Source organism: Miniopterus schreibersii, assembly GCF_964146895.1.
Source record: "Miniopterus schreibersii genome assembly, chromosome: 1".
In the NCBI taxonomy this organism is placed as follows: domain Eukaryota; kingdom Metazoa; phylum Chordata; class Mammalia; order Chiroptera; family Miniopteridae; genus Miniopterus; species Miniopterus schreibersii.
Window position 1 is genome coordinate 11,639,624 of NC_138101.1, and position 26,360 is coordinate 11,665,983.

The 26,360-nt window shown below is 42.1% G+C and overlaps 1 protein-coding gene across 1 annotated transcript in view; it reads left to right on the forward strand.

The window, feature by feature from the left end:
- The window catches only part of LOC308558658 (cytosolic beta-glucosidase-like), a gene marked incomplete at its 5' end in the record, with an annotated part of 88,657 nt that extends 70,856 nt beyond the window's left edge, over positions 1 to 17,801 (forward strand). Inside the window, 1 exon segment of the mRNA XM_081140588.1 lies at positions 16,990 to 17,801. Coding sequence (XP_080996714.1) covers positions 16,990 to 17,192 — 203 coding nt within the window. The 3' untranslated portion in view covers positions 17,193 to 17,801.
- Positions 17,802 to 26,360: the final 8,559 nt, after the last annotated feature.

Genomic DNA, 26,360 nt, shown 5'->3' on the forward strand with positions numbered 1-26,360 from the left:
CCATGGCACCAGACCCTCCCCACAGGGGAAGTGCCAACAGGTTGAATTTTTGCCCCAACTGAAACAGCTTATTGCTGGTGCCTTGTTGTGCCCATTTGTCTCTATTATAAAATGGAGGTAATAATACCCACTGCGTAGGGCTATTGTAAGGACTGAGTTGATACCAATAAAGTTCTTGAAGGAGGGCCTGGACATTCAACACACGTTAACTCTCAGCATTACTCTTTTGTGACTATTATGTGTATCAGATCATGTAGTGCGAGTAAAATGAGATTTAGAAAAGGTTCAGCATCTAGTTCTTTCCTCTCCTACTGTTGGGGCTTGAATAAGTCACTTAATCTCTCTATTCAATGCTCTCATGTGACATAAGGATAACACTGACCTCACAGGGCTGTTTAGGGAAAAAATAAAACAACAGTTTTATGTCAGTTTGGTAAACTTTAAAGACTCACGTTCATTATCATCATGAGTTGCCCCAACCTGGTCCTTCTTATTAAATTCTTTCTTACTGAGCCAGTTGACACAGCTGTAAAACGGAGGTACCATAAACTCTTCCTCCCCATCAGTCCCTAAGATTTGGCTCCTCTTAATATTATTAGGATCCGGCCTCTCCCTCCTGTCCCATTGCCATTTCCTTAAACATCAGACTCGAGCAGCCTCCTACCTGGCCTCCTCGCCTCCAGTCTCTGGGCTTGTTGGCAGAATGACTATTCTAAAGCGTCGATTCAGTCTTCTCCTTCCCCTGTGGGTTCATTGCCTTCAGCAGGAAATTCCAGTTTCTTAGCATGACAAGCAAGGTCTTACATGACGTGGCTTTTTACACACTTTTTTACGCACTTCTCCAGGGTCATTCTTGCCCTTTTACCTTTATTGATGCCTGTGTCACACCAAATTAGATGTAGTTCCCAGGACCTGTCCTTGTCTTTTTCTTGAGCTTTCTGGGCTTTTGCTCCTCATGATCTCCTACACGCCCTTCAAGATTGTCTTAGCATCCCCTGCTATAAAGAGGCCTTGTCTGACATCATCTCTCCCCGAAGCATTCAGGTTGGCGCCTTCCCCTGTGGCCTGTGACACCCAGGGTTTACCCTGATCACGTTGTATCATAACTACCCTTTTGTATGTCTCACTTCCTTATAAGATAGAGGAACCTTGAGGATCAGAATCATGTTCTCCTTGTGTCTGGATTCCCAGTGTCTTAAAAGAAAAATAAGAAATGTTGATCAAATGAAAGAATAAATATTATACTCAATGAAAATAAGATAATGTTGTGGTCCTTCAAGTATCATCTCCAAGTTGCTAATTCATTCCACTCCGTAAGAGGCTTACAAAAGAGAGCGTGCTTGACGTGTGTGACCTTAGGCATGTGACATAGCCTCCCAATGTCTCATTTTTCTCATCCTGTAAAGTGGGAATAATAAGAGGTTTACTTTAGAGGATTGTTGGAAAGAGCAAGGGAAATATGCATATAAAACTCTTAAAATAGTTCTTGGTATCCAGTAAGCACTTGGTGAATGTGAATTACCCCCCTCTTAGACGCTCCAAAATGGGAGTATATTCACCATGTCCTTTATCAGGAACATTGCTCTTGAAGGTGGTCAATGAAAGATTGAGTGGGAGAGGTAGCCTGCCAGTTTTCTTAACTTCAGCAAAGTAGCTCACACAAGAGTGGATTTATTAAAATCCAAACAAATCAATATTTATCAAGAAAAACAATAGAATTCAAAAACGTAGAGTGTCCTGGCAAAAGCCAAAGAAAGCAGAAATCTGTCTTTGTCTGGTGTTTTCCTCTGCCCTGCAGTTCATAAGAAAATGTAAGGTTTTCGACTCCCCCCACACACTCTATCTCCCTTTCTGTTGATTCCTCTTAGAAATATTTGGGTCTTTTTAATACTCATAACCAGAAAAGATGAGCTGGTACATGAGAGACAGGGAGGTCAAGTAAAAGGAGACACCGGTTGGACAGCTGCTGTCAGTCACATGCTCAGCTTCCAGCGCTCGTCCAGAATTCCTCTGACACTCATCTGCTGTGGCCACCCACGCAGCTGTGACCAATAGTCTTTCAAAGAATAAACACGGTGGAGACAAAGGAGGCTATTTGTTACCTCCTAAGCAGAGGTGTGAACTCCCGTAAAAGTGAATTAGGAAAAGGCAGGATAGGGTCTTGGAAAGAGTATGGACTTTGGGGATGACAGCTGGGTTTCAGTCCTTTCTCTGTTACCTGTTCTCTTGCTCGCTTTGAAAGCATTTACTGTCTCTGAACTTCATTTTCAGTGTCCATATGATGGACATAACACCATCAATCTTTAAGGGCTGTTGTGAAGAACATGATTTTTAAGCAATAATTTGTAGCTGTTCCTTTTTCTATGTACCTGGGCTGTATCACTTGCCATCTTTTGGTAACATGTCTGCTGTTCTCCTTGAGTCTGAAAAGACTTGGATGGTAACACCCTGGCTACATCCTTGTGAACCATTGTTGAGAGCCTGGAAATACACACAGTTTAGAGATAATATTGATTTTAGTAGGTAGATGTTTCTCCCTGTCTTCCTTTCTCCCTGTTTCTCTTCCTTCCTCCTCTTTCCCTCCTTGCCTCCTCTCTCCTTTATTTCCTTCCTCCCTCCCTCCCTTCTTTCTTTCTTTTGTGCCCTCATGCACTTGACAAATAAAAAAACCCAGGTCAAAGAAGCTCATCTTCTTGCATATTACTGATGACGTCATCAGCACTTGTAGGACACCACCGTTAACTTCTTTTACATGTCTCCAGATCTACCATGTAATTTCATAGTCAAAATCTTTATTTCATCTACCATTATTGGTCATATAATCTTCATTTTAAGGGTTGAGTATGATATAATCCTTCCACGATCCAATCCAAAGGCTCTTTTGATGTGGGACCATGGGCTCAAGATGAGTAAGACAGGATCTTAGCAGGCAAAACTCAGCGACTCCATCACTCTGCATAATAATTAAGCTAAGCCATCCTGCATAAAATCCATTTCTAAAACCCTAACATGCACCACTGCACACTGTTTTAGGGTTGAGAAATAAAAGAGTTCCAATTTCTTGTAGACTCTTAGTTTGGGAAGAACCCTAGGGAGATTCTAGTGCCAATAGACCTACAAGATCACACATCCTATACCCATCATTGATCATATGATCAATTTCAGACACATGTGTTTTGTTCATGCATAAGCTGGTTATAGATACAGACAGAAATAGGACAGAGCCTCCAACTGAATCACCCTGCTCATGGCCTTGGGAGAGGCCATTAAAATGGACACATGGACAAAGTCCTAACCTGGGTTTACTCATATCTTCTTTTACTTGACCAGCTGTGAACTCTTACTTATCTTTCATGTTTTGATTCAAATTACTATTCCTCTGGAAAGCTGTCCTTGAACTTCCCAGGAAAGTGAAATCACCCCCTCAGTGTTTTTGTATTCCCAAACAAGTGCTTTGTGAGTCCGTCTTCTCAGTGAGACAGTCAACTCCTGAGGGCAGAGACTGTGTGCTGTTCATCTGTGAACCACCACACCTAGTGTGGAGTCTGGCCCATGATAGCTGCTCAGTGGATATGTGTTGAGTGATTAATGAACAAACTGTGCCTCTCAAGTATTTGGACCAGATCTGGAGTCACAGAGCTCACTTGTAAAGGGAAACTATTCATGTCCCCTCCTCCCTTGCCATTGCTGATGGATAAAGCTCAGCTTAAATTCATGTCAAATGCTCCCCTATCTTTGCAGGGCTGCCCGAATGAACTGCTGCTTTTCTTTGCAGGCAGACTGGAAGGTTCTATGTGCCATAATGTTGGGGTCCCCAAAGTTTAGGAGGAGAGATATTTCATGGCCTTCACTGTGAGGTCTATAAGGAATTTTATTCTCTGAATAAGTATTGATCGCAGCTTACAAAATACTGCAAACCTGTATAATTAAAAAGAATGAGACCAGTCATTGGTGGGCAGTGTATGGCTAAGGGTAAGAGAAGACAAATTCTTCAGGTGCCTGCAATTTTATAATTGCACTTGCTTAGGAAGCTTATTAAAGCCTTGCAGGTGCAATGTTTCATCGCAGGGTAGTGAACCTTGGAAAGATATGCATAATAAACAGAGTCTGAAATATGCTTTTATTCCAGGCCATATGGTCCTGTCTGGAGCCTTCCTGGATCTTTGGGTCAGTTCACTGTTGAAAGATGGGCTTGCAAGGACCCACCTCTCGGAGCAGCTGTCAGAACCCTATCAGAACAAATCTGCTTTTGCATGATTATTTATTTTATGTGGCTCTCTGAAGCGAGCCCAACCCTGCTCAGTAGCTGAAATGTGCTGAGCACAATCTCTTCCCTGAACAGCATGTGGCCATATCACCAAGCAGTGTCCTTCCCTGTCCTTAAAAAGCAGACTATTGAGACTTGTCCAATTGGCCAGGACAGGCAGTCTGGGTGGAGTGTGCCCACCTGGGCTTGAACTTAGTGCCAGCAATATGAAAACGTACACGGTGGCATTTTAAAGAAGTACCATTGCTCTTTCTTCTCACCTCTCTGTTACTCACTTTTTTCCTGTCTTTTGACTCTATGCGATTACAGTGGCCATGTAGACAAGCACAAAGGGTTTTTGTGGCGTTATTGTGTGAGGATGATGCTAACGCTTCTTCCCCCTTTGTCATTAACAAAAGGTGTCATTGACTCCTCTCAGAATGGCTTTTTAAGGAGCGTTTAATATAATTTATTCACCGTTTATTGTATATGTATAGGAATATCAGTAACTGACAAGGGACATGATCTTGGACTCAAGTGATCCCAGAAAAATATTCTAGCATACAGAATGAGCCATGAGTTGATCAGATTGAAAGAAGATATTTCTTTCCCTTTATGGGGACAAGGTGAATTTGGAGTTGAATTTTGTCAACTTGGCCAAGAAAGCAATCTTGCCTTCTTGACAACTACCTTTTCTCCATTCTTTTCCCAGGGTGCCTATTTTTATGTTGCTAATATTATGTTCAGTATTCTATATGTATTTGTAGTCATTCATTTAGTTAAGCAATATTCATTAAACACCTTTCCTTCATTGGCAACTATGCTAAGTTTTGGGAATATAAGATCCATGTGTTTCTTGCCCCCATGGAGCTTAGAGTCTACAGTCTAAGGCAGATACTGAAAAAATAGCTAATTCCATGTCTTTTTTTTTTTAAATCTTTTCTTTATTGATTTTAGAGAGAGGGAGAGAGAGATAGAAACATCAGTGGAGAGGGTCATTGATCAGCTGCCTCCTGCACATCCCCTACTGGGGATGGAGCCCAAAACCAGGGCATGTGCCCTGACCAGGAATCGAACCGCGATTTCCTGGATCCTAGGTTGATGCTCAACCACTGAACCACACCTGTAGAATTAATTCCATGTCTTATTCATCTTACCAAAGGCAAGTTAAGGGTGTTGAGTGAGTGCATATAGCAGGGAGCTTATGAGGTGTCTTTGCTCTTCTACTTGACTACTTGACCTTGAGGACAAGGTCTACATTAGATTTTAGATACAAGTGGATCGATATTCTTATGATCTAAAAAAATGATAGCTATTCCAAAGTGTGTACCCCAGGCCTAGGGGTTAGGTCATGTGTTGGAATGTTTTTCCCTAGAGCTCTGCCATGGTACCTAAGGGACTTCTGGGACCAAGGAGCCACCATTCAAGCTTAGCACTGAGTCCAGGAGAGTGGAAGGACATGGCTCAATAGTATTGAGAGCATCCAGAGCTCTCAGCAGAGGGGAAACACTAAAGAGTACTACCCTAGGAAAACAGCCAAGAGCCAAATATAGGGTTCTTTGAAATATATCAAAAATCAGAAGTAAAATGTGGTAGCAGCAGCTGAGACAAAGAAAGTAAAGTAAAACTTTATTATTAATTGGCTCTTTAGCCCCAGTTATCTACAGAAGTCTAGTGAGCCAGTCTAAACCATATGGCTTCCCCCCTCTCCCCATGTTAGAGGTAGGCTAGAATTAATCTAAAACCCAGAGTTAAAAAAGGATGAAAAGGCCACAGTTTCCCCTAAATTCATTTTGGGAGCTCTGAACTTGTCTTTCTAATAGGATAAAAAGCCATATCACTAGACCAACTCCTAGGAAATGGAACCAGAACAACAGAGAGCATCCCACCAAGCCTGCCCTGCCCTGGGCCTAAGCAAGTCACGAAGCTTTGGGCCTGTGGACAAATGAGGAAAAGAGACGCTTTATACAAAGTGTGAGCATTGGCAAAGTGTGCTCCAAGGGGGACAGAACTGGTGCCCTCTTACCGCTGACTTCAGGAGTGCATGAAGGAGAGACCCTGACCCATGCAGGCTATAGATTTATAATCTGATCCCCTTTAAAACTACTACCCCATAAAAACTTGATGTAATTACTGTCCTCTAAATTGAGTGCTACTCTTTCTCACTGGGAGCAAGTTTCTGGTTTCAATCCTGAATTTTTCCTGGAGATATATAAGGGGTTTATAGAAGGCGTGGAGAAACCTTGAGAATTTTCCCTACACTGCAGTGCCCAGATATTGCTCTTAGGTGATTGACGTTACAGGTGCCTCCCTTACCTCTACCCACTTTATGCTCTCCATGTGGTCTGGCTATATGCTTCCCATAGTGTCTTTGATCCTTGGACGTCAACCTCGGTCCTAGATTTGCAATCTTTCTTGATTTGCAATCTTGCCATATTATTCTGATATAAGGATCGTGAACTTTGGAGTCATTTCTAAATTAATCTCTTTTAGTGTGTGACTTTGATCAAATTGCACCCACAGAAAGTGTCACCTATGGTTGTATCAGGTCAAGGACATAGGACATTTCTGGACCTCCTCAATATACTTATCTTTAAATGATGGAATATCATAAGTCTTGCACAAAAGTTTTGTTTTCTTATTCTAGAAATTCTGTTCAACAACTATGATTTTAATTATCATCTCTACATGATGATTCCAAAATTCACATTTCCATCTCAGGCTCTAGTTTGAGTTTCTTACTTATTTATTCAACTTTCTCTTCAACTCTTCATTTGGAGGTCAAAAATGACAACTAAAAGTCATCATAACCAAAGCTTCATTTATTTTCTTCCCTACCTTTTCTCCAAAACTTGTCTATGCCCAGTTTTCTGCCTCTAAGACTGACAACATTATCTAAGTTGTGCTAAACTTGCTACCTTATCTCTTTCACCAGTGATCTCAGTGGAATGTTCAGTCCTGTTGATTTTGTCTGAGTATCTGCTGAGTCCATCTGATTCTCTCTGTCTGCACTTAAGCCACCCTGGGTGAACCCCCTTCACCTCCCTTGTGATTTATTGCAATCACTCCTAAAAGCTCTCTCAGATTCCATTCTTGCTACACTCACATCTACTCTGCACAGAGGTCACAGTAATCTTCTAAAAATGCAAATTAGCTAAAGTCACTTGCTTGCTTAAACTCCTTCAATGACATTTCATTGCCGTTAAGATAAAGATCGAAATCCTTAAAATTTTTAGAAGGACCTACATGTCTCAGCCCCTGCCTTGGGGCTTTCTCCAGAAAATTCTTTTTTTTTCTTCTTCTCTTCCAGCTTTTTTGAGATATAATTGATATATAACATTGTGTAAGTTTAAGGTGTACAATGTGTTGATTTCATATACTTACATATTGAGAAACGATTGCCACAGTAGCATTAGATAACACCCTCCATCCCCACATATAATTACCTTTTATTTCTTGTGGTGAGAACATTTCAGATCTAGTCTCTTAGCAACTCTCAAGTCTATAATACAGAATTGTTAACTATAATCACCATACTGTACATAGATCCCCCAAACTTATTCATTTTAAAACTGAAAGTTTGTACCCTTTGAGCAACATCTCCCCATTTCCCCCACCCTGAGACCTTGGAAACCACAATTCCACTCTCTGTTTCAACAATTTCTGATATTCTTTATGATCCACTCAACTATCTTCTTTCAGTTCCTTTCACGTGGTGTGAACTTTCCCATGTCTGATCTTTCACATATGCAGTTCTTTTTGGAATTCTCTTGTCCTTCTTCATCTAGTGAAAAAAAAGCATCTGTCACATTTTCTGGCCGTCTAGCACTTACTGAACATGCTTGTTACATTTGAGGAATGCCCAGACTTAGGAGTTTTGTGTAGGTCAAGGTCAAGAATAACATTGCCCAGGCTTCTGTGGAGCAAGAATACAGACATGTGAGCTAGTCTCTACCAATCAGACTTATCCATGTGAGAATTTAATTTGAAAATGAACAGCTTGAGGAAGGTAGAACCCCTTGTACTGGTGAGGATGGCAGCAGAGCATCCGGATTTTGAGAATGACAGTGGTTGTAATGTCTAGTTTCTGGTGCAGAAGTTGCTGAGGTGCTGGTGGTTGCTGTGGTTGCAGGAAAGGTGGGTGTTGGCAAGAGCGTGAGCTGTAGGACTTAGTGCTCATTGGATTATTAGCAGTTAAAGCTCTCTCTTCCACCCACCGATTCTGGGGTGTCCTTTTGGGCACTGTTCCTGAAAGCTGTGCTTAAGCCTAGTTCTTCAGCTTGACTCCTTCGTTCTGTGCTTCATCAGCCAAGGTCAGATTCTGTTATTTAAGAAGGAACTCTGGCTGAGAGCAGTACAGAATTCCAACTAATCCTTGAGTTCTCAACTGTAGTTCATCCAGGGGACTGATTCATTCACCCCATTCTCCCACCCTTGCTGACTAAGATGCATCTTCCATGTAGCATGTTGTCAAGACTCAGTAGTGTCATGGCTTGGCCTACAGCCTCTGTCGTTACTCAACCTCTCTGTGCATCAATTCCCTTTTCTGTAACATGGGGACAATGATAAGATCTATCTAACTCATAGGTTAACTGTCAAGATCAAATGAATGAATGCATATACATGAAATCCTTGAAGTGGTGCCTAAATGCTCAATAAATGTTAGCGAATATGTTCTTTCTTGCAGTTCCCACTTTTTTCTTTCATAATTCCTTGCACATGTCATAAAAGGCTCACACAGGATGATAATTTGATTAAGATATACATTGACTGAGAAACTCTATAAGAACAGAGGCTGTTTAGTTTTCCCACCATTATATTCCCAGTTCCTAGCACAATATATATTAATTTTATAAACATAGGGTGGCTGTTACGTAGAATCCCAGAAATCTTGAGTAATGTTGTCCCTACCTCTGACCACTCTGAGGCACAGGATTTTTGGCAACACTAGTGATCCTGGCAGCCTCATCCTCAATTCCTTTTCTTTAATGATTTATTCCTCATGACCCACAACTGACCCATTCCCATAGAGCACAGCCCTGCCCCAGATGCTACACTTTCCCTAGATGCCCTGATTTCTCTGGTTCTCAGCACTGAGCATCTTATGCTGACTCTGCACCCCCTGAAAGCTGCTGGAAGCCAGATGGGAGGAAGAGATAAAATAGGTCTCATTCATTGCCCTCCCAGACTTTGAGAGAAATAACAACAGTAACAGCAAGTGGTGTATATTGAGTGCTCACTACACACTAGGCATGACTCTTGAGCTTTATACATATTAATTTATTTAACACCCACCACAATCTTAGGGAGAAGATACTAAGACCTTCATTTTATAGAGGGAGAAAGTAAGTCCCAGAGGAAAAGGAAGGAAGGAAGGGAGGAAGGAAGGGAGGGAGGGAGGGAGGAAGGAAGGAGAGAAGGAGGGAAGGAGGGAGGGAAGGAGGGAGAGAGGAGGAAGGGAGAGAGAAAGGAAAGGGGGAAGGATGGAAGCTTTCCTGGTGGAAGAGAGCTTCACCTGCTGAGAACTTTGGTTTCCATAGGAACTTCTCTCCTGCAACAGCAGTAATTGTAAAAGTAATAATGATGGAGAAATTATATAATGTGACACTGAATATGTAACTATCCTCAGATCAGCTTTATAATTCAGATATTTTTATATGATCCCTTTCAAGTGCTTGCTATTTGCAGCTTCTTTCCCCCAAAGTCTAATGTAAGTCATAGGAGCAATACAGATAATTAAGAAATCTGTACAGCTTGTTTCTGGTTAATTGGCATTTTCCTATAAAATATTTAAAAATTAGCTTTTGGTTTTCAAAGACACTCTTTTCAGAAAGTCATACTTTTTATTGCTAGTTCCCATGTGCAGGTGGGCCTCCTGCTTTGGGATGCTTTGGGATGATTTGGGCATTTTCACAGCTGCTGTTCAGCCATTGATATTCACCTGGAGCTGGGGGGGGGGGGCGCTTATTGTGCATTTTCTATGTTTAGATCTTCCTGATGTTGTTTTATTTTTTTTTTCTCCAAAGAAAGGGGAAATAGCCAGTATACTGGTTCTCTTGCAGCAACTGTAGCTCAGTCCTCCAACTATAGTGTTCTTGTGTATTGTAACCAAACTCAGGGAAGCACATTTTTAAAGCTCCTTCGTGGGGCAATTGCCAGGAAATCTGCCTCAAACTGCATCCTGGGAAGGCTTACACTCTCCAGCTTCTAAGGCCTTGAGAGAGATCTTCATAAACCATCAGCAAAGTCAGGTGGCTGGTTCAGGACTAGAAGTCTAGTTGGCAACCACTGGCACATTTGTTTCCGGGAGCTGCCTTAACAAATTTCTACAAACCTGGTGGTTTAAAACAACAGAAATGTATGAAATATATTCTCTCACAGTTCTTGAAGTCAGAAGCCTGAAATTCAAGCCCCAGTGGGATTGGTTCCTCCTGGACAATGAGGGGAAATGTGTTCCTTGCCTCTCTCCTAGCTTCTGGGGGCTGCCTCGGTGTCCTCGGCTTGTAGACTTGTCACTCCAGTCTCTGCCTTTGCACTGCCTTCTTCCCTGTATTCCATTCCTTCTCTTCTTCCATAAGGACATTTGCCATTGGATTTAGGACTCACCATTAATAAGGGTGATCTCATCTTGAAATCCTTAATTTAAGTATATTTGCAAAAGCCCTTTTTCCAAATAAGTTTACATTCACAGTCTTGAAATGAACAAATCTTTTGTGTGGTCGATCAGTCAACCCTTTATTCATGGTGAGTTGAGAGGATTTCTCATGATCCACTGGGACAGGGCTGGGCTCTGACTAAGCAGGGGAATGAAAAGGCATTTTGACGCCCACCTCCACCCCTAGTAGTCGGCATCTCCGCCTCAGGCTCTCAGTAACCATCCATTTCTAGAATGTGGTGTGACCTGGTTTGAGCATAGTTGTGTCTCTTTGCCCAGACCTTCCCTGGCTATGACTCTTAAGGAGAGGGGTTAAGGGAGATTCTCCTACATTTATAAGCCTGAATAGGTATGTCTCTGGGGTTGGAAACTGCCTTCAAAAAATCGTAATGGACTATCAGAGCTTATTCTAGACTTATGAGTCTCAAACGTGATTAAGTATAAAAATCACTCAGGGAGTTTATTAAAAATAGAAATTTTCAGGTCGCAACCTATATTAGTTTGCTAGGGCTGCCATAGCAAAGTGCCATAGACTGGGTTGCTTTAACAACATAAATTTCTTTTCTTATAGTCTGGAAGCTGGAAGTCCAAGATCTAGGTATCAGCAGGTTTTATTTCTTCTGAGGTCTCACCTTTGGGCTTTTAGATAACCACCTTCAGGCTGTGTCCTCACTGGTCTTCCCTCTGGGCACATGCACCCCTGGTCCGTCCGACCCTCCCTCCCTCTCTCTCTCTCATTATAAGGACACCAGTCATATTGTTTTAGGTCCCACCCTAATAACCTCATTTTAACTTAATTCCCTCTTTAAAGACTTTCTGATCAAATAAGGTCATATACTAAGGTCCTGAAGGTTGGTGCTTCAACATATGAATTTAGCCCATAACACAACTGAAGAGATTCTGATTTGAGAAGGTTGGGGCTGGGGAACTTTTTAAGCTATGCCTATGTAATTGCAACTGGTCAGAATCTACACTTTAAGATGTTTTTGACATTTGCTTGACTCCATGTCTTTACATCTTCCTGATTCTGCCACATCACATATTTAGCAATAAATTAATGCAAATAGAAGGTACTCCATGACCCTTTGCAGTCACTCCCCAAGACCTCTCTTGCACTCCTGTGTCTTTGCCTGAGATGTTTCCTTTCTGTCTCAATGACTTTGTATCTGAGGTTGTTTTGAATCCTGTCCTTTGGACTGGTTATGACATTGATTTAGATACATACTACTTAAGGATCTTGATTAACACCCCCTCTACTAGTTTTCCACATCTGGGACAGGATTTGCTGTTCAAGTACTAATCCTCAGGATGCATCTGCTCAGCTAACATCACACAGGTCTGAGAATTTGAACACCGGAAACTCAGTGCTTTAGGGGGTCTCAGGACTGCTCCTCAGGACTCAGAGAGGCAGGAAGCCAGGCCATGACTTGGAGATGTCACTCTGGAGAAAAGAAAGGAACCTGTTAACTGATGTAAAGAGCCCTGTTTTCAGATTTCTGTAGTCTGTTTATACCTGTCCCTTCATCCTCAAACTCACCTTTCTCAGACTGAATGTTGTCCTGGTGACTCCTTTCTCCCTTTTAGACAGTTCGAGATTTTCATGTAAAATCAATTTCTACATGATCAGGATGTTTGGGTTGGGAGAGAGGACACATCAGAACTTATCTCCCTTTGGATTTTGCATTCTCCTAAGAGGTGGCAGAGAGGAAAGCAGTGGAAGCCTGCCATGGGCGAGGTCTTGTGCTGGGGTCCATGCTCTCAGGTTTCATCCTCACAGCATGAGAGAAACAAGAGGTCCCTTTCAGCTATATAACCACACTCCTGGGATTCAAATCCAACCATGTAGATGGCCCTCCTCCAAATCTGCCGCATCATTTTTAATCTTCTTTAACCTTCAAGGTGTCTTAAGTTGGTCTCTATAATTTAAATATAGTTAACATGGTTACTTTATAGTCTTTCTGACAGTTCTAATTGAGATTTTTGTGGGTTTCTGTTAATTCTGGTGATTTCTTTGAATGTCATTGTCTTTCCATGTCTGTCTGGTTATATTTGATTATATGCTGATAATTACACTTAAAATATTTATAATAACAATTGGAGGTTTAGAATATAGGTATATTCCTTCAGTAAAAAACTAAATATACATCTTCCAGACACTTGGGATACTACCAACCTAGGATCACTCAACCCCAAATCCAGGCTTGATGGTCTCTGAGTCACCGGCTGCCTGGAGAGTTTCCAGTAACCGCTCTGCTTCTGGCCCACCCTTCTGACAGCTGAGTCCTTGGGGATCTGAGTTTTCTCTGTGTGGGGTCTCATCCTAGACTTTTGACATGGTGTGGCTCTGTGATTTGACACCTGTGCTCACCCTAGAAACTAGAAAAAGTTCTGATTTCCAAAGATTGGAAAATTCCATCAGCAAAAGTAGCTGCCAGGTCTACCAATCTCAATGTCCGCTTTCTGCTTTGGCTTGGTAATTCCCCACTAAACTGGCAGCTTTCCATTGTTTTGAAGATTTGTCTTTAAAATTTTCTATACCATGTTTACTTGTTTTCATTAGAGAGGTTTGCTCGAATCATGCAGCCTGCCATTACCTGAACACAGAAATACAGAGGCTATATTTTTTCTTCTCACTCATTCCTGGGGCTTTATCTCACTCATTTTTCTCCTGTGAGGTCTGCTGCCTTTTGCATGGTCCTGCACCTCTCCACTGGTTCTCATCGTGGCAGCTTGGGTCTGTGGATTAGCGGTTTCTTTGATAGCTTCATAGTTTTGCCACATTCGTGGATATCTTCTATAAGCCCCAGGCATCTTGAAAACAAGGCTATCTCTGCTTGAACCTGGAGAATATAAATCCGATTGAGGCCAAATGCCCATTCTTTTTTGAACCTTTTGTAATGTGGCAAACACAGACATGGTCACCGCACTTTACAGGCCAATGACCTAAGAAGATTCTGCCCAGTACCATGAAACAAAAGCTTCTAAAATAGGTTGTGTGTGTGTGTGTGTGTGTGTGTGTGTGTAGTAAAAAATTTGGTCTTGCCCAGAGAGCAGGTTGGCCTTTGCCCTCAGCTTCTGGGAAGAAATCTATGTCATGCCTGACAGAATGTCCTTGTTAGGGTGGGAGCTGGTCACGCTAGAAAGACCAGTCATGTGATTGAGGGTGGGGGCTTTGGGTAACACAGTGTCACTTAACCTGGGGATTGAATTCATTCACCTTGGCCATCAGTCAATCAATCATGACAATGTAATGAAGCCTCTATAAACTCTGGACACTGAAGCTCAGGTGAGCTTCCCTGGTTAGTAATACTCTGGGTCTTATCACATGTCCATACCAGGAGGGTAACGTGTCCTGACTCCTGGGAAGAAGACAATGGAAGCTTTGTGTTTGGAACCCCTCAGACACTGCCCTGTGTGCCTCCCTCTGGCTGATGTTAATCTGTACCTTTCCTGTAATAAACCATAACTGTGAGAATAATGGGTTGCACTGAGTTCTGTGGCTCCTTCTAGCAAATTATGGAAACTGAGAGTGGCTTAGGGAACCCTTTGAGGTTGCATTTGGTGTCAGAAATTAGGGCAGTCTCGTGGAGGACTGTGCCCTCAACCTTTTCAATTTGGCTAACTCTGGGCAGTATATATATATATGTGTGTGCATGTGTGTGTAATGCAACACTGGCATGGGTTCCTAGAATTAGGACAGCCAGACGAAGGCTATCACATATGAGCCAGGCTTAGGTACTTTTCTCTTTGCGTCTTCATAGTCAGCCCGCTGTGAGACCCTTCCCACTGGCCTTTCTGTCCCAAACTGACTCTGACTGTGGGGAGCGTCACTTCCATCCGTGTGCTTCTACCCTCAGTAGCTCCTGTACGTCTGTGTCGACTTTGCCTCCAACTCTGGCTAAAGGAAGAAAGCGAACCCACAGAAGTGTGTTTTCCCCACTAAGACTTGCGCCCTCATAAATCATGGTGACAGGAAATGCGACGATGGTCTCTCTCTGTCCTTGAGATTGGACGAGGGGAGGCGTGCAGGCTCCAGCCCGGTTTTGTAGTTGTTCCCAGTGGTGGCTCAGTGCGAAGGAATCCAGCAGGCCAGCTCCTCAGCCCTAACTAATTCTCTCCTTAAATGTTCCTGCGATGGAAACGCAGACACATCCACCAGTGTCACTCAGGCAGTTTAGTACCTGCTGCGGAACTCCTGGCAGTTAACAATGACATTGTTGAGATTTCCTTTTTGTTCCCTTCCAAGCAGGCAGGGCACCTTTTGTATCCCCTGGTTTAGCACATGAATCAGTCCTTTTGTACATGATCAGTGGGACTGCGCATGTTCTCAGAAACTGTCTGGCTTTATACCTGGCAGGCGAGCTTGTTGGGCAGTAATTCTGCAAATGAGAAAGAAAATACAGGGATCCTCACATGTCCCCAGATGGAATTACAAGGCAGGCAAAGGAGGCTGTCATTTTCTGGCCTGATATTTGCCTTTGCTTGCTTGAATTCTTAGAGATATACCATCCAGAACTTGTTAGTTTTTTTTAAAAATGCATTTTTATAAAGTGATATTTTACAGATCGTGGTGACAGAGGGGAGGAGACACACATGATGATGTGGGCAACTAGAAGGAATATCCTGTAAATGCTTTAATTCCTGCAAAGCTCAATGCCCTTGCATGTTATGTATTTCATTTTCCAACAATACTTTCTGTTAGAAGAGCCAACCCAGCTTGGCTTCATTTCTGCCCCGAGGCCACTCATGAGGCCCTTTCTAAGTTAAGCACTTTTCATGCCTCCGTGCACAAAGGTAGAGGGGCTATGCATCAGTGAACCTGTCAGGAACCTTTTGTCTATGGAATATCCACAGTAAAAAAAAATTCCAAGAAGGTTTGGAGACCATCACATGTGTAGTTACATATGGATGTCATGCTTATAGAAGACCTGAAAAATACAGATTTACACCAAAAGAAAAAAATAGAGGGTGGATCTTGCTTTCCTGAAGCTAGAAGAGTCTCTTTGGTTGAAAGTAATCCCCAATACAGTTAAAATGTGAATTGTTTTATGAATGTTTATTTTTACCCAACTTATTGTAGAATATGTCTACCTTATAAAGTAAACCTTCCTTTTAAATTTAGTTTTTGAATTGATTAATGGATATGAGTGTACCCTATAGATATAGTTTATTATTTTCATTATAAAAAGAAAATACTCAATGCAGAGACCTACACAACCTCAGAGTTTGGCCAAACTTAAAATACTAATAAAAACGAGCTCAGTTCTGTGACTAAAGTGATAGACTCAGTGTAAGACTACTTAGAGAATTCTCTGCATGTTGGTATCTTAATATGGAGTCCAAAGATGGGCTTTGGGGCATCCATGAATGAAATTATATAGAATGTTGTGTTTGTGCATATGTATATAAAGGGGGGTCCATTGCTTTGGCTCTTAGAGGGCTGAAGCACCATTCTGAGTTCCACGGTGGGGCAAAGGAGACGCCATAGCATTTTTGTGCCTACTCAGTCTAGGCTGTGGCATAGCCAGTGCTGTGTGCTGATGCTTTTCATTTAGGAGGTTCTATTTCCAGAATTATAAAACATGTCTCCACTCAGTCATGGGGACACAAGGTCATGGGGACACAAGCTGGGGCTTCCTCAGTCATGCTATTAATGACCTCTTTCATTTAACAGTGGGCTTTCTAGATTATCCAGAAGTTAAATGCTGGGCAGGGCCTTTACCAAATATAATTCTAGGCACTAGGAAGAAACTTTGTGTGTGTGTTTTTCTTTGTGTTTGAAAAATGGTAGACATTGAAAATATGTGTATTGAGTAAAGGAATGAATAAATAAAACAAGTGTCTAGATGAATAAGTAACGGAATAATTATAATAACATGAAATTTCACTTCTTCAATGAAGTCTCCGCTCGATTAGAACAGCAAATTGGAAAGGGGATGGAGAGGCCTGTTCTGTTTCCATTGTGACCTCCTGCACGAGGAAGATGCCCACACTGGTCATCAGTGATTTTGTCTGTGCTCTCATCAAACCCTCGCAGAAATGGTAATTGTTTCCTTCTTTTCCTTTTTTTTTTTTTTTTAAATTCCAGCTATCCAACTTGATAAAGTCAATCTTCAATTATACTGTGCATGGTCTCTTCTGGACAACTTCGAGTGGAACCAGGGGTACAGCATTCGGTTTGGTTTCTTCCACGTTGATTTTGAAGATCCAGCTAGACCCAGAGTTCCTTACGCATCAGCCAAGGAGTATGCCAAGGTCATTCGAAACAATGGCTTAGAGGGACATCTATAGAAAAGATGGCTGGGCAGGATCACCTGGAGAAGAGGCCTCTGCTTTGAGTCCCTCAGACAACCTCAAGTTGCCTCTGTAATCAACAGGTCCTCCCAGCTGATCCTGGGTTGTGAAGTCTGAATATGATGGCTGGGGTGTAGTCATTGATGTCCTTTCCTCTGTGTACATTTGGATCAATGAGGTTTTTTAAAATAGAATAGAAAACCACTGGAGTTGATTTTTATATAAAGAAGTCAGATAGACTTAGGAACTTCTATGTAAATTCTTTAAATTTTTCTAGAAAAAATAATGCAAAATTTATTTTTGATTTGCAACTCTAACAGTAGACCACTTATTATAAGAATACTTGCTTCTCTCTCTCTCTCTCCCTCTCCTTTCCTCTCTCTGAAATCTATAAAGATATATTAAAAAAAAAAAAGAATACTTGCTTACAGGCCTATTTTTTTCTGGTTACATAAACTATTGTTTTCTATCAGGTACGTAATTTTCCTACTATTTAATCTAATGTAGAAAAATAAAAATTAAAAGTTCGTCACATTATGTAGTTATGCATTCTACTCACCAAAGGGATTAATTGATAACCTATTTAATAAAATGGATGCATCGAGGTGTTCGGCGTGTATTTTATCTCTACATGAGCAAGTACATTTTCCTCTTGCCTGATGAACTTCTGCAAATAATAAATCAGATTAGGCTATGAACCACAGAAAGAAACTCAATTCCTACTCTAGGGTGGCCCCAAATGAAGAACAAAATAATTAGCAGGGCATGGTCTCTACTTTCGGTTATTTTTAAAAAAATTTAAGATCCAAAGAAACATTAATGACACCCCTGAACACATGCATTAGCCAATTGACCGGGGGTGTAGGCAGAGGAGGGAATGAGTCACTGCGCTGGTGGTTGAAATGTCTGAGATGTGTATGGGGGTGAATGCAGTTGGGCCTCTTCAGTAATTAAAGTAGGGCTCCCTCTGGACTCCATGTCTCCACTCCAGCAAACCTGTCACGTATGTGGAATTTGGCCTCGCACATCCTTATTTAAGTAGTATTTACCAAACATTCATTTGGATATCAGGCTCGAAACTAAGAGGTAAGTATTATTGCCCCATTTTGCAGACTGAAAATCTGAGATCTCACTGCTGTGCATCTTCCTGAGGTCACATTAGCACATGTGTCCTGGACCCAGCACTTCTTTGGCATCAGCTCTGTTCTCCGATCAGCACACCATGGGCTGCAGTTCCTTGGAAGTCTCTGCATTTTTTGAATAGAGAGAAAAAAGAAGCAAAGTGTGGAGCTGCCTTTTGCAGGAGGAGGTGGGTAGCCTCAGTCTGCGTGCTTGAAGAAACTGCACTTAGTTTGCAGTTCTCGTAAGGCTTTTGGCCCTCAGCAGACGCTATGTCATTTTAAAAAAAAACTGTGGTCAATTTCTGGATCGTTTTCATGTTCATAATCGGGAGATTATTTACAGCAAAGAACACTCTCGGTAACTTTGGACAGAGAGAGAAAGAAATGGCTGTAGTAGTTCAATAAACGTGGATGCACTGGGGAAAATTATATGAAGATTAAAATGGTATCCATAGGAAATTCTATTACATCTTTGCCACTGGTTTGTTATTTTTATTGTTCAATGAGACATTATCTCACAATTTGTGTTCATTTAAAAAGCACATTTCCAAATCTTATTTCATTCTTTTCCTATCCCGCCTGTCTTTTTCATTTTTACCATGGATCTTATTTACAATTTATGTGCCCTCTTATATTATCTTGCAAGACAACCAAGTTTTCCTTTTAATTAGGATGTTGCTTTGAATATTACTCATCCTACAGGGCATATTTACAAGTTTTACAACAATACAAATGAACACTGCATTTTGGTTACCAAACCTGCTAAAGTCGTATCCACGCTGTAAATAAAGGAACCTGTCACATTGGGTCCGCCAGGTGAAATCACAAACAGGATGGCTGCGGCTCCAGGCTTCCTCGTGGCACTGGGCCTCCTGAGCTCTGGGCTGGGTGGTAAAGGCCAGCTGTGCATCCCAGGGGTGGACCAGACTCAGGGTGATTCCCTAATTAGTCCTGTAAATTAAAATTGCCATGAGGTTAAGCTGAAGGAAAAAAAAAAAACCCACCAGCCCCAAACCTAAGGACCCCTATAGTATTTTAATTAATGCTACTTTTAATTGCTTGTATTAACATTTGAAAATGAGATTGATTGGCTTTTGCCTGTCAAGGAAACGGAACTTGGATTCCTTAAAAGGAAAAACAGGAGTTGTTAATTATGCTTAAAAGTCCATAGATACTGTACTTAGGTGCCTTGAAGGTCATCTGAGGCTTGTAAAACACATGTTTTATGTCTGTTTTATCTATGGAGAAACTTGGATATCACAGTGATGGATTGGAGCTCCTTGTATTTCTCTCTACTTTCCTTCCTTTTTTTTTTTTTTTTTTAAGGGAACATGAATACATTTTATGAACATCCTGGGAATCACTTTTAAATAACTTTTAATGGCTTTTATTTTAGAGCAAGTTATTTCTAAATTACTAAAAACATGCGGAAGATGACAGTAGCCGTTTTCTTTTTGATGTGTAGGGCTTTAGTTTCATAATTCCTACAAACACCACCAGAAAGCGTCCACCTAAGCCCTTTATTGCACGAGGAGGCTTGAGTTCTCATTAAGAAACCCATAAACCAAGAAGCTGGCAACCTTGGTGCTGGGCAGTAGAGCACCAGTCAGACTTCTGTGCTCCGGGAGTTTGTGTTCGGCCCGCAGCTTTTAATTATTTTTATGAACAAGGGAATGATGAATACACTTGTAATATATTGAAAAAATTCCCCAACACTGACTGACCAAAAAGTAGATTTATATGATAATCCTTAAACACCAATTCTATTGCTCAGCACCGAGCAGAAAGAAAATAAAAGACCGAGCTTCATTACTGAGAGGGCAGATAAATCAAAGCTGATAGAATTAATACTGTTTAATTACTAGCAATACACCTTACTCGGAGAATGCATATTCATGGCCCATCACAATATTCTAGGCTACAGTTGTCCTGGGAGGGATATAGTCCTGAGCACAGAGCACGATGAGCCTTAAAGAATGAAATTAGAAGACATTTGGACGGAGAGACACTTTATGGTGGCCTTTAGAATTACGGCAGCATGAAGGAGAATCTACCTTCTTAATGAGGGCACAGGGAAGGCGGGAAGATGCGGACAGGCTCGCGTGAGGGTCACGGGGAGGGACAATTCCCAGTGGGGAGAGTGAATGAGTGTTACTTGTGGAGAGTAGACAGGGCCTGCTGCCTCAGGTTTTCTCCGTGTCCACCTGTCACCTGACCCATGACTGGCCAGTGTGACCTTGCCTGAGTGGCCATTGGTAGCTGGTATAATGCGAATAGAGTGTAATCATTAAGAACGAAGGGTCTGGAGCCAGTTCACCTGGATTTAATTCTTGGCTCTGATATTCAATAGTCAAGTGACGTTCCGGCAATTTGCTGCACTGCCCGAGCCTCAGTTTGCCTCTCTGTAGAATGGGTTCCTCATAAGGCTGTTGTGCTCTGGTAGTTTCAACATGCTTAGAACAGCTCCTGGGACACGGCAAGGGCAGATGAATGTGAGCCATTATTTGTGACTCACACTTGTCCACTTGGATCGTCCAGTAATTCATCGGTTACAGTCCGGGTTCTTCCTACGCTGGTACTACCTCCGTTCCTGCAGGGGTGTCTGCTCCGGCGTGTTGTAATTCACTGTCTCTAATTTTCTGTCTCTCTAATTTTGGTGGCAGTCATTTTCCCTGTGACCTCAATTCTATGACTGGTCTAGGAAGAGTTGTTAATTTTCTTGTTTAGCTTTCTGGTGTTAGGAAGGGAGCAATGACTTCCAAGCTCCTTACGTATTGGACTGGAAATGGGAAATCACCATGATTTTTATCATCATTGGAATTGAAGTTTTTCAGTACGTGTTTATTAAACTAAACTGTGCAATACATTGTACAGATGCCATCCTGCAGACAAGACAGTTCTCCAAAGATGTTTGTCTGGTTGGGGAACTAGGATAGAGACATGAAATGATAAACAATGCCAGGGGAATTTTCCAGACAGTGAGAGGAGGGAGAGCTCTCTGGTAGCTGGGGTGGGCAGATAAGGCTTCATGAGCAAGGGAAAATCATAGACTATAAAAATAATATAAACAATGCCCTGGTAATGTAAGTAATATAAGTCAAATTATGGAAGCAGAAAACGTAAGGATGTTGGAGGCGAGTTGCAGTGCCCAGGCCAGTTCACCTGAGGGAAGAGAGTGTGCAGGTTGGGACTAGAATATGGAGAGTCTCTGACGTTCTTCAAAGACGTTTTGGTTCTATCTTAGAGCAAAGTTGACGATTTCTGAGCAGCATGGCAATATTTAAAAGCAACACGTCGAAAGATGGCAAAGAAAGTTGGATGTAAGAGCCAGATTGAAAGCTGCTTATAGCAGGATACATATAGTTGACGTGGTAAGGGCTCTATTTAAGGTAGGAAGTGCATGTATGAAAAGTTCATGTGTAATTAATGTATTAAAAGTGCACCGGAACCTAAATGCAACTGGTGTCTTGGGTCAGATCCTGGAACAACAACGACAAAAAGGACTTGAGTGGAAAACTTGGAACTACAAATAGTCTTTAGTCTAATTAATAGTCTTTACCAGTGTCAACTTCTTAGATTTGATAAGTAAATATACATGGTTATGTTTTAGGGAAAGCTAGGTGAAGACTATCTGAAATGCTTCATTTTTACTTTGCAACTCTTTTGTAAATCTAAAATTATCCCCTACCCTAACTTTTAAAAATGCACATGGGAAGAGTTAAAACTCTATTCAGAGAAAGTATTAGGTCGAGACATATATTATAATCTACATATAGAGAGAAAAGAGATAGGAAAGAAAAAAACTCTAATGTCCTGATATTTCTTCTCTCTCTGGGTTGTGGTATTAGAGCTAATTTTTTTTTTTTTTTTTTTTACTTTATAATTTTCTCCCAAGTTATCCTTACTTAGCTTCTATTTTCTTTTCTTATTGGAATATATTTTTAAAGACTAACTTCAGGAGTCTCTGTATTTCTTGGCTGTTGGAGAAATGGAGGTAGATAGGTCAGCAATGGCTTTGCACGGGAACAGTGGTCCAACTGATAGAAATTGGCAGGTATGCACATTACTTCATCTAGGTGATACTTTAAACATGTCACGGCTACAAACATTTCTTAAGTACGTGTTCCAGTTTTGAGATATTTAAAATTAATTGCTCCCTCTAGGCTATAATCACTGATTTATTATGTCTCTGCACACCTCATGCTTTTTGTTTGTTTGCCCATCTAGATGGTGAACTATTCAAGGTCTTACTCATCTTAACATTTCCAATATCTGGCATGATATCTGGCACATCTAAGCAGCTTATAAACCTGAATGGAATTATTGATGCAGTGGAAGTTAGGAAATCAAACTCTTATTTGCAATAGAGACTTAAGACACAGATTGGCTCATTTAATCCTTAATAGAAGCCCGTGAGGTCAATTCAACAATTATTATCCCCGTTTTACAGAGAAGTAAACTGAGGCAGAGAGAAGGTAACTTGTCGAAACCATACAGCTAGTAAGCGGTGGAGCCAACGTCGTAACCCTTGCAGCCTGTTTCCCGACACCAGAATACTATTTCATTCCTTCTTATTGAGGTTGTGGCAGAAAAGGCCTGACCAGGACTTCTGGCTCCCAGTTCTTTTGTTTTGTTTTCTTTTTTAAAAAGTTTGTATTGAATTGATTGGGGTGACATTGGTTAAGAGAATTATTTAGGTTTCAGCTGTTCAATTCTGTAACGCATCGTCTGTATATTGTGCCGTGTGTTCACCACCCCAAGCCAAGTCTCCTTCCCTCCCCACTCATCCCCCTCGGCCCTCTCCTGCTCCCCGCCCCCTTCCCTCTGCTGATCACCACACTGGTGTCTGTGTCTAAGGGGTGTTTTCTGTTTGTTTTCCTTCCGCTGCTTATTTTCGCGGGGCTGCCCTGACCCACGATGCAGCACCGAGGCCTAAGGCCCGAGAGCTTCAGCTGATCGCCCGCACCCCCGGGCAGTCGTCTCACGCGGTCGTAGCTCAGTTTCTTTCTTTCTCCAGATGAACATTGCCCGTACCAAACATGACTTTCTCTGCCCCTGCACTTCCCCGGGCCACTTTGTTTTTGAATCCTGTCTTCTAACAAGGCAGTTACTCTTCCCAGCAATGGCACTGACCGAACGGCATTCCCAGCCACCAGCCGAGCACGATGGCAGATAAGCCCATGGACAGCGTCAGTCCCCCAGGGCCCGAGTGTAGCGCCGGTGGTTATGGAATCTGCATCCTCAAGCAACGCTCACGTCTCTCTGATTTTTATTTCCCCCACCTGTAAAGTGAGAATTCACATCAAACTGGCAAATAAATCCATAGCACTGTCATGGGAATTGAAGGAGGCGAGGCATGCAGGATGACTTAGAACACTGCCCACTAAGAAGGCGCTGCAATGCCCGGTAAGCGGCACTTAGCTGTGATTACTTCCCTCCGTTAACAGCAGCGCAGAGACTAGGAGTGCGGGAGTCTTTCCAGGCGGTCAGCTCTTGCTGCATCACCGTCCTCCCTGCTCCTTCCACCTGCACTGAAGGAGTTGATTCGGTGAAGGGCCTCCACCTGCAGCTTCAGGAAAGCAGCTCACGCCTCTTGCCGTGGAGGCTGGTTCTCCCCCGGACCAGAATTCAATCCAGTGCTCCATTCCCCCACGACTTTTCCAAGCCACCTGCCCGGGAGATGGAGGGCTGCCCTCTAGAGCACTGCCCGCCTTCCCAACGCTGCCGCCTGCTGGCCGCTGGCTGGGAAACTGCCCTGCATCGCCGGTAAGTCTGTGGTGGGCTCTGTGTGCCTTTGTGGGTGCATGGTCCGTATGCAGAACTGAAAACATTTTATTTCCCACTCACATAAATGAAGACGACTGATGGAGAAACGACACTGTTGTCCATTCTCCCATAAGTGTCTCTTCCCCTTTTTTTACTCCCCGTAAATGACAATACATGGTTCTTATTACTTTAATAGATTGCACATTGATGTGCTTGCAAGATGGAACTAGTCAGAGGGTCTGGCTAAGCATAAAGTTTTTTCTCTTTTCTGTGTTTCATTTTTACAGTAGAATGCATCCCTGAAAACCTTCCAGATTGTCTATTTTCTGATCATGCTGCCTATTATAATTCTGCCCAATGGCAAACTTCTCCTTATTGACTCTAAATTACATTTAATCCTGTTAGGATCTCTTTTTATTGAAAGGCATGCGTTGTGATGGCCTTGACAGAAGTCCAGAAGCCAAGATGCCCAGCCAAAGGAAAATAAGCTCTTGGAGCTTCCTAATGCTTGTCATTTTCATGCTGGGCCCAGCTGTGTAGCCTCTGGAAGAATGTAGAGGTTCGGGGTGCTCAGTGCAGATCACGGTGGGTGCCCGGGCAGTGTGGAGAGCTTTCCACCATAAGAAAATAATCTTTTGAGCCCAGTGGACTAAGAACCAAAGGCCATTTTGAGCTAAGACAGTATAATTCTATTAGTGAAAAGCCCTTGCAGAGGGAAATTGCCTGTACTAAAATCTGTGCACAAATTAAAATAACAGGGCTAAGGGGAAAATATCTCTATAAAAAGCTTTATGACTCCAGTGGATAATAATATCCTTGTCACATTAGGATCTAGGGACCTTAAACATATAGAAGCTCTTTTCCACAGCATATGGGTCTTCTTGACTCAACTCTAGCCTGTGCAATAGCCCTGTTCCTAGGTGCTTATTGGATGGATTTGTATGCTATGTGAAAGCCTACTTTTGTCTTCATCAAGAAAAAGCAGAAAATCAGATCTGCATATCATTGCTGTGTGACACCTTATAAGATGGATGTCATCTAAAAGCCCCATTTTGATTAAATGTATTGCCTGTGTAAGTTCCCTGTAATTTGCATGGGATTTTGTGGCAACAGGCGCTGTTAATATTGCTGTTTTGATATGCGTGTAAAATTTATTTAAATGCATATTTCGGTTTAGAATACGTTCATTAGAAAGGGGTGAATTGGAAAAATAAAAAGCTGTCAGCACAAGTGCTGTTTATTTTCCAGGGTGACACAAATCAAAAGTCCCAAGGACCGTGACTATTGAATAGCTAACTTCATGTAGAGCAGCGCTTGCCTGCGTGGTGGGCCCTCCTCACTGATGGGACGGCAGCTGCAAATTTAAAGCTCATGCTACATTTCCCTAATTCCACGACAAAGGACATGAGCAGTGGGCTGTCACATGATTGAAAATGGTGCTATGTAAGTAAATAAAGACACAGTTCATAACTCTATAAGAGGGTGATGACAACATTTATTCTAGAATTAAACAATAGCAAGACAGATGATTCTTTGAGTGGTAGCAATAGAGTAGGGAGTTTAGGGCCAATACATCTGTTTCCTAATCGAGAGCAAAAATAAGGTAGTAATCAACTGGTTTTGTTTCCTCCTGCCCTCCTGCCCTCTCTTCCCCCTCCCTTCCCCCTCTCACACCCCTCTGTTCTTTCTCTCACCCATCCCTCCGTCACTCTGTCTTTTTACCTCATTCCCTTCCTGCCTCCACCACTCATTGATTCATTCACCACCTCTGTCCCTCCCTTAGTCTCTCATCAGTCATTTATTACGAACCTGTCTTGGCTCAGGCATTGTGCTGGGACTACACCATGACCAAGACAGATGTGGCTTTGGTCTCCATGAAGCTTGCAATTTATGTGGACCCAATGCTGGGCTTTCCAACATGAGGACCAACCACATGCTCAGGGTACCAGCAAAGGAGGAGCCACCTTCCTCCCCTCTTTTAAAAATTAGGCTTAGTCTGTGTTACTTGGAGTAAATCATTGAGGCAATCATGATGGGAACTATCAAAACCTTGTTGGACATCTTAAACTTACTTGAAAGTTTTGATTTTTTTCTTAATTCCAAAATCCATATGGTGTTGGAGGAGACACCATTATCTTGTCAGAGCTTAGGGCCTCTAAAAGTCTTAATAGAGAACATGTGGGGACCAAGTAATTAGACAGTGACATTGAACAAGTAATTAGAAGTGTGATGAGTGCTGTAAAGGAGAGTGCTGCGGAGCATATGACGGGGGCCTAAC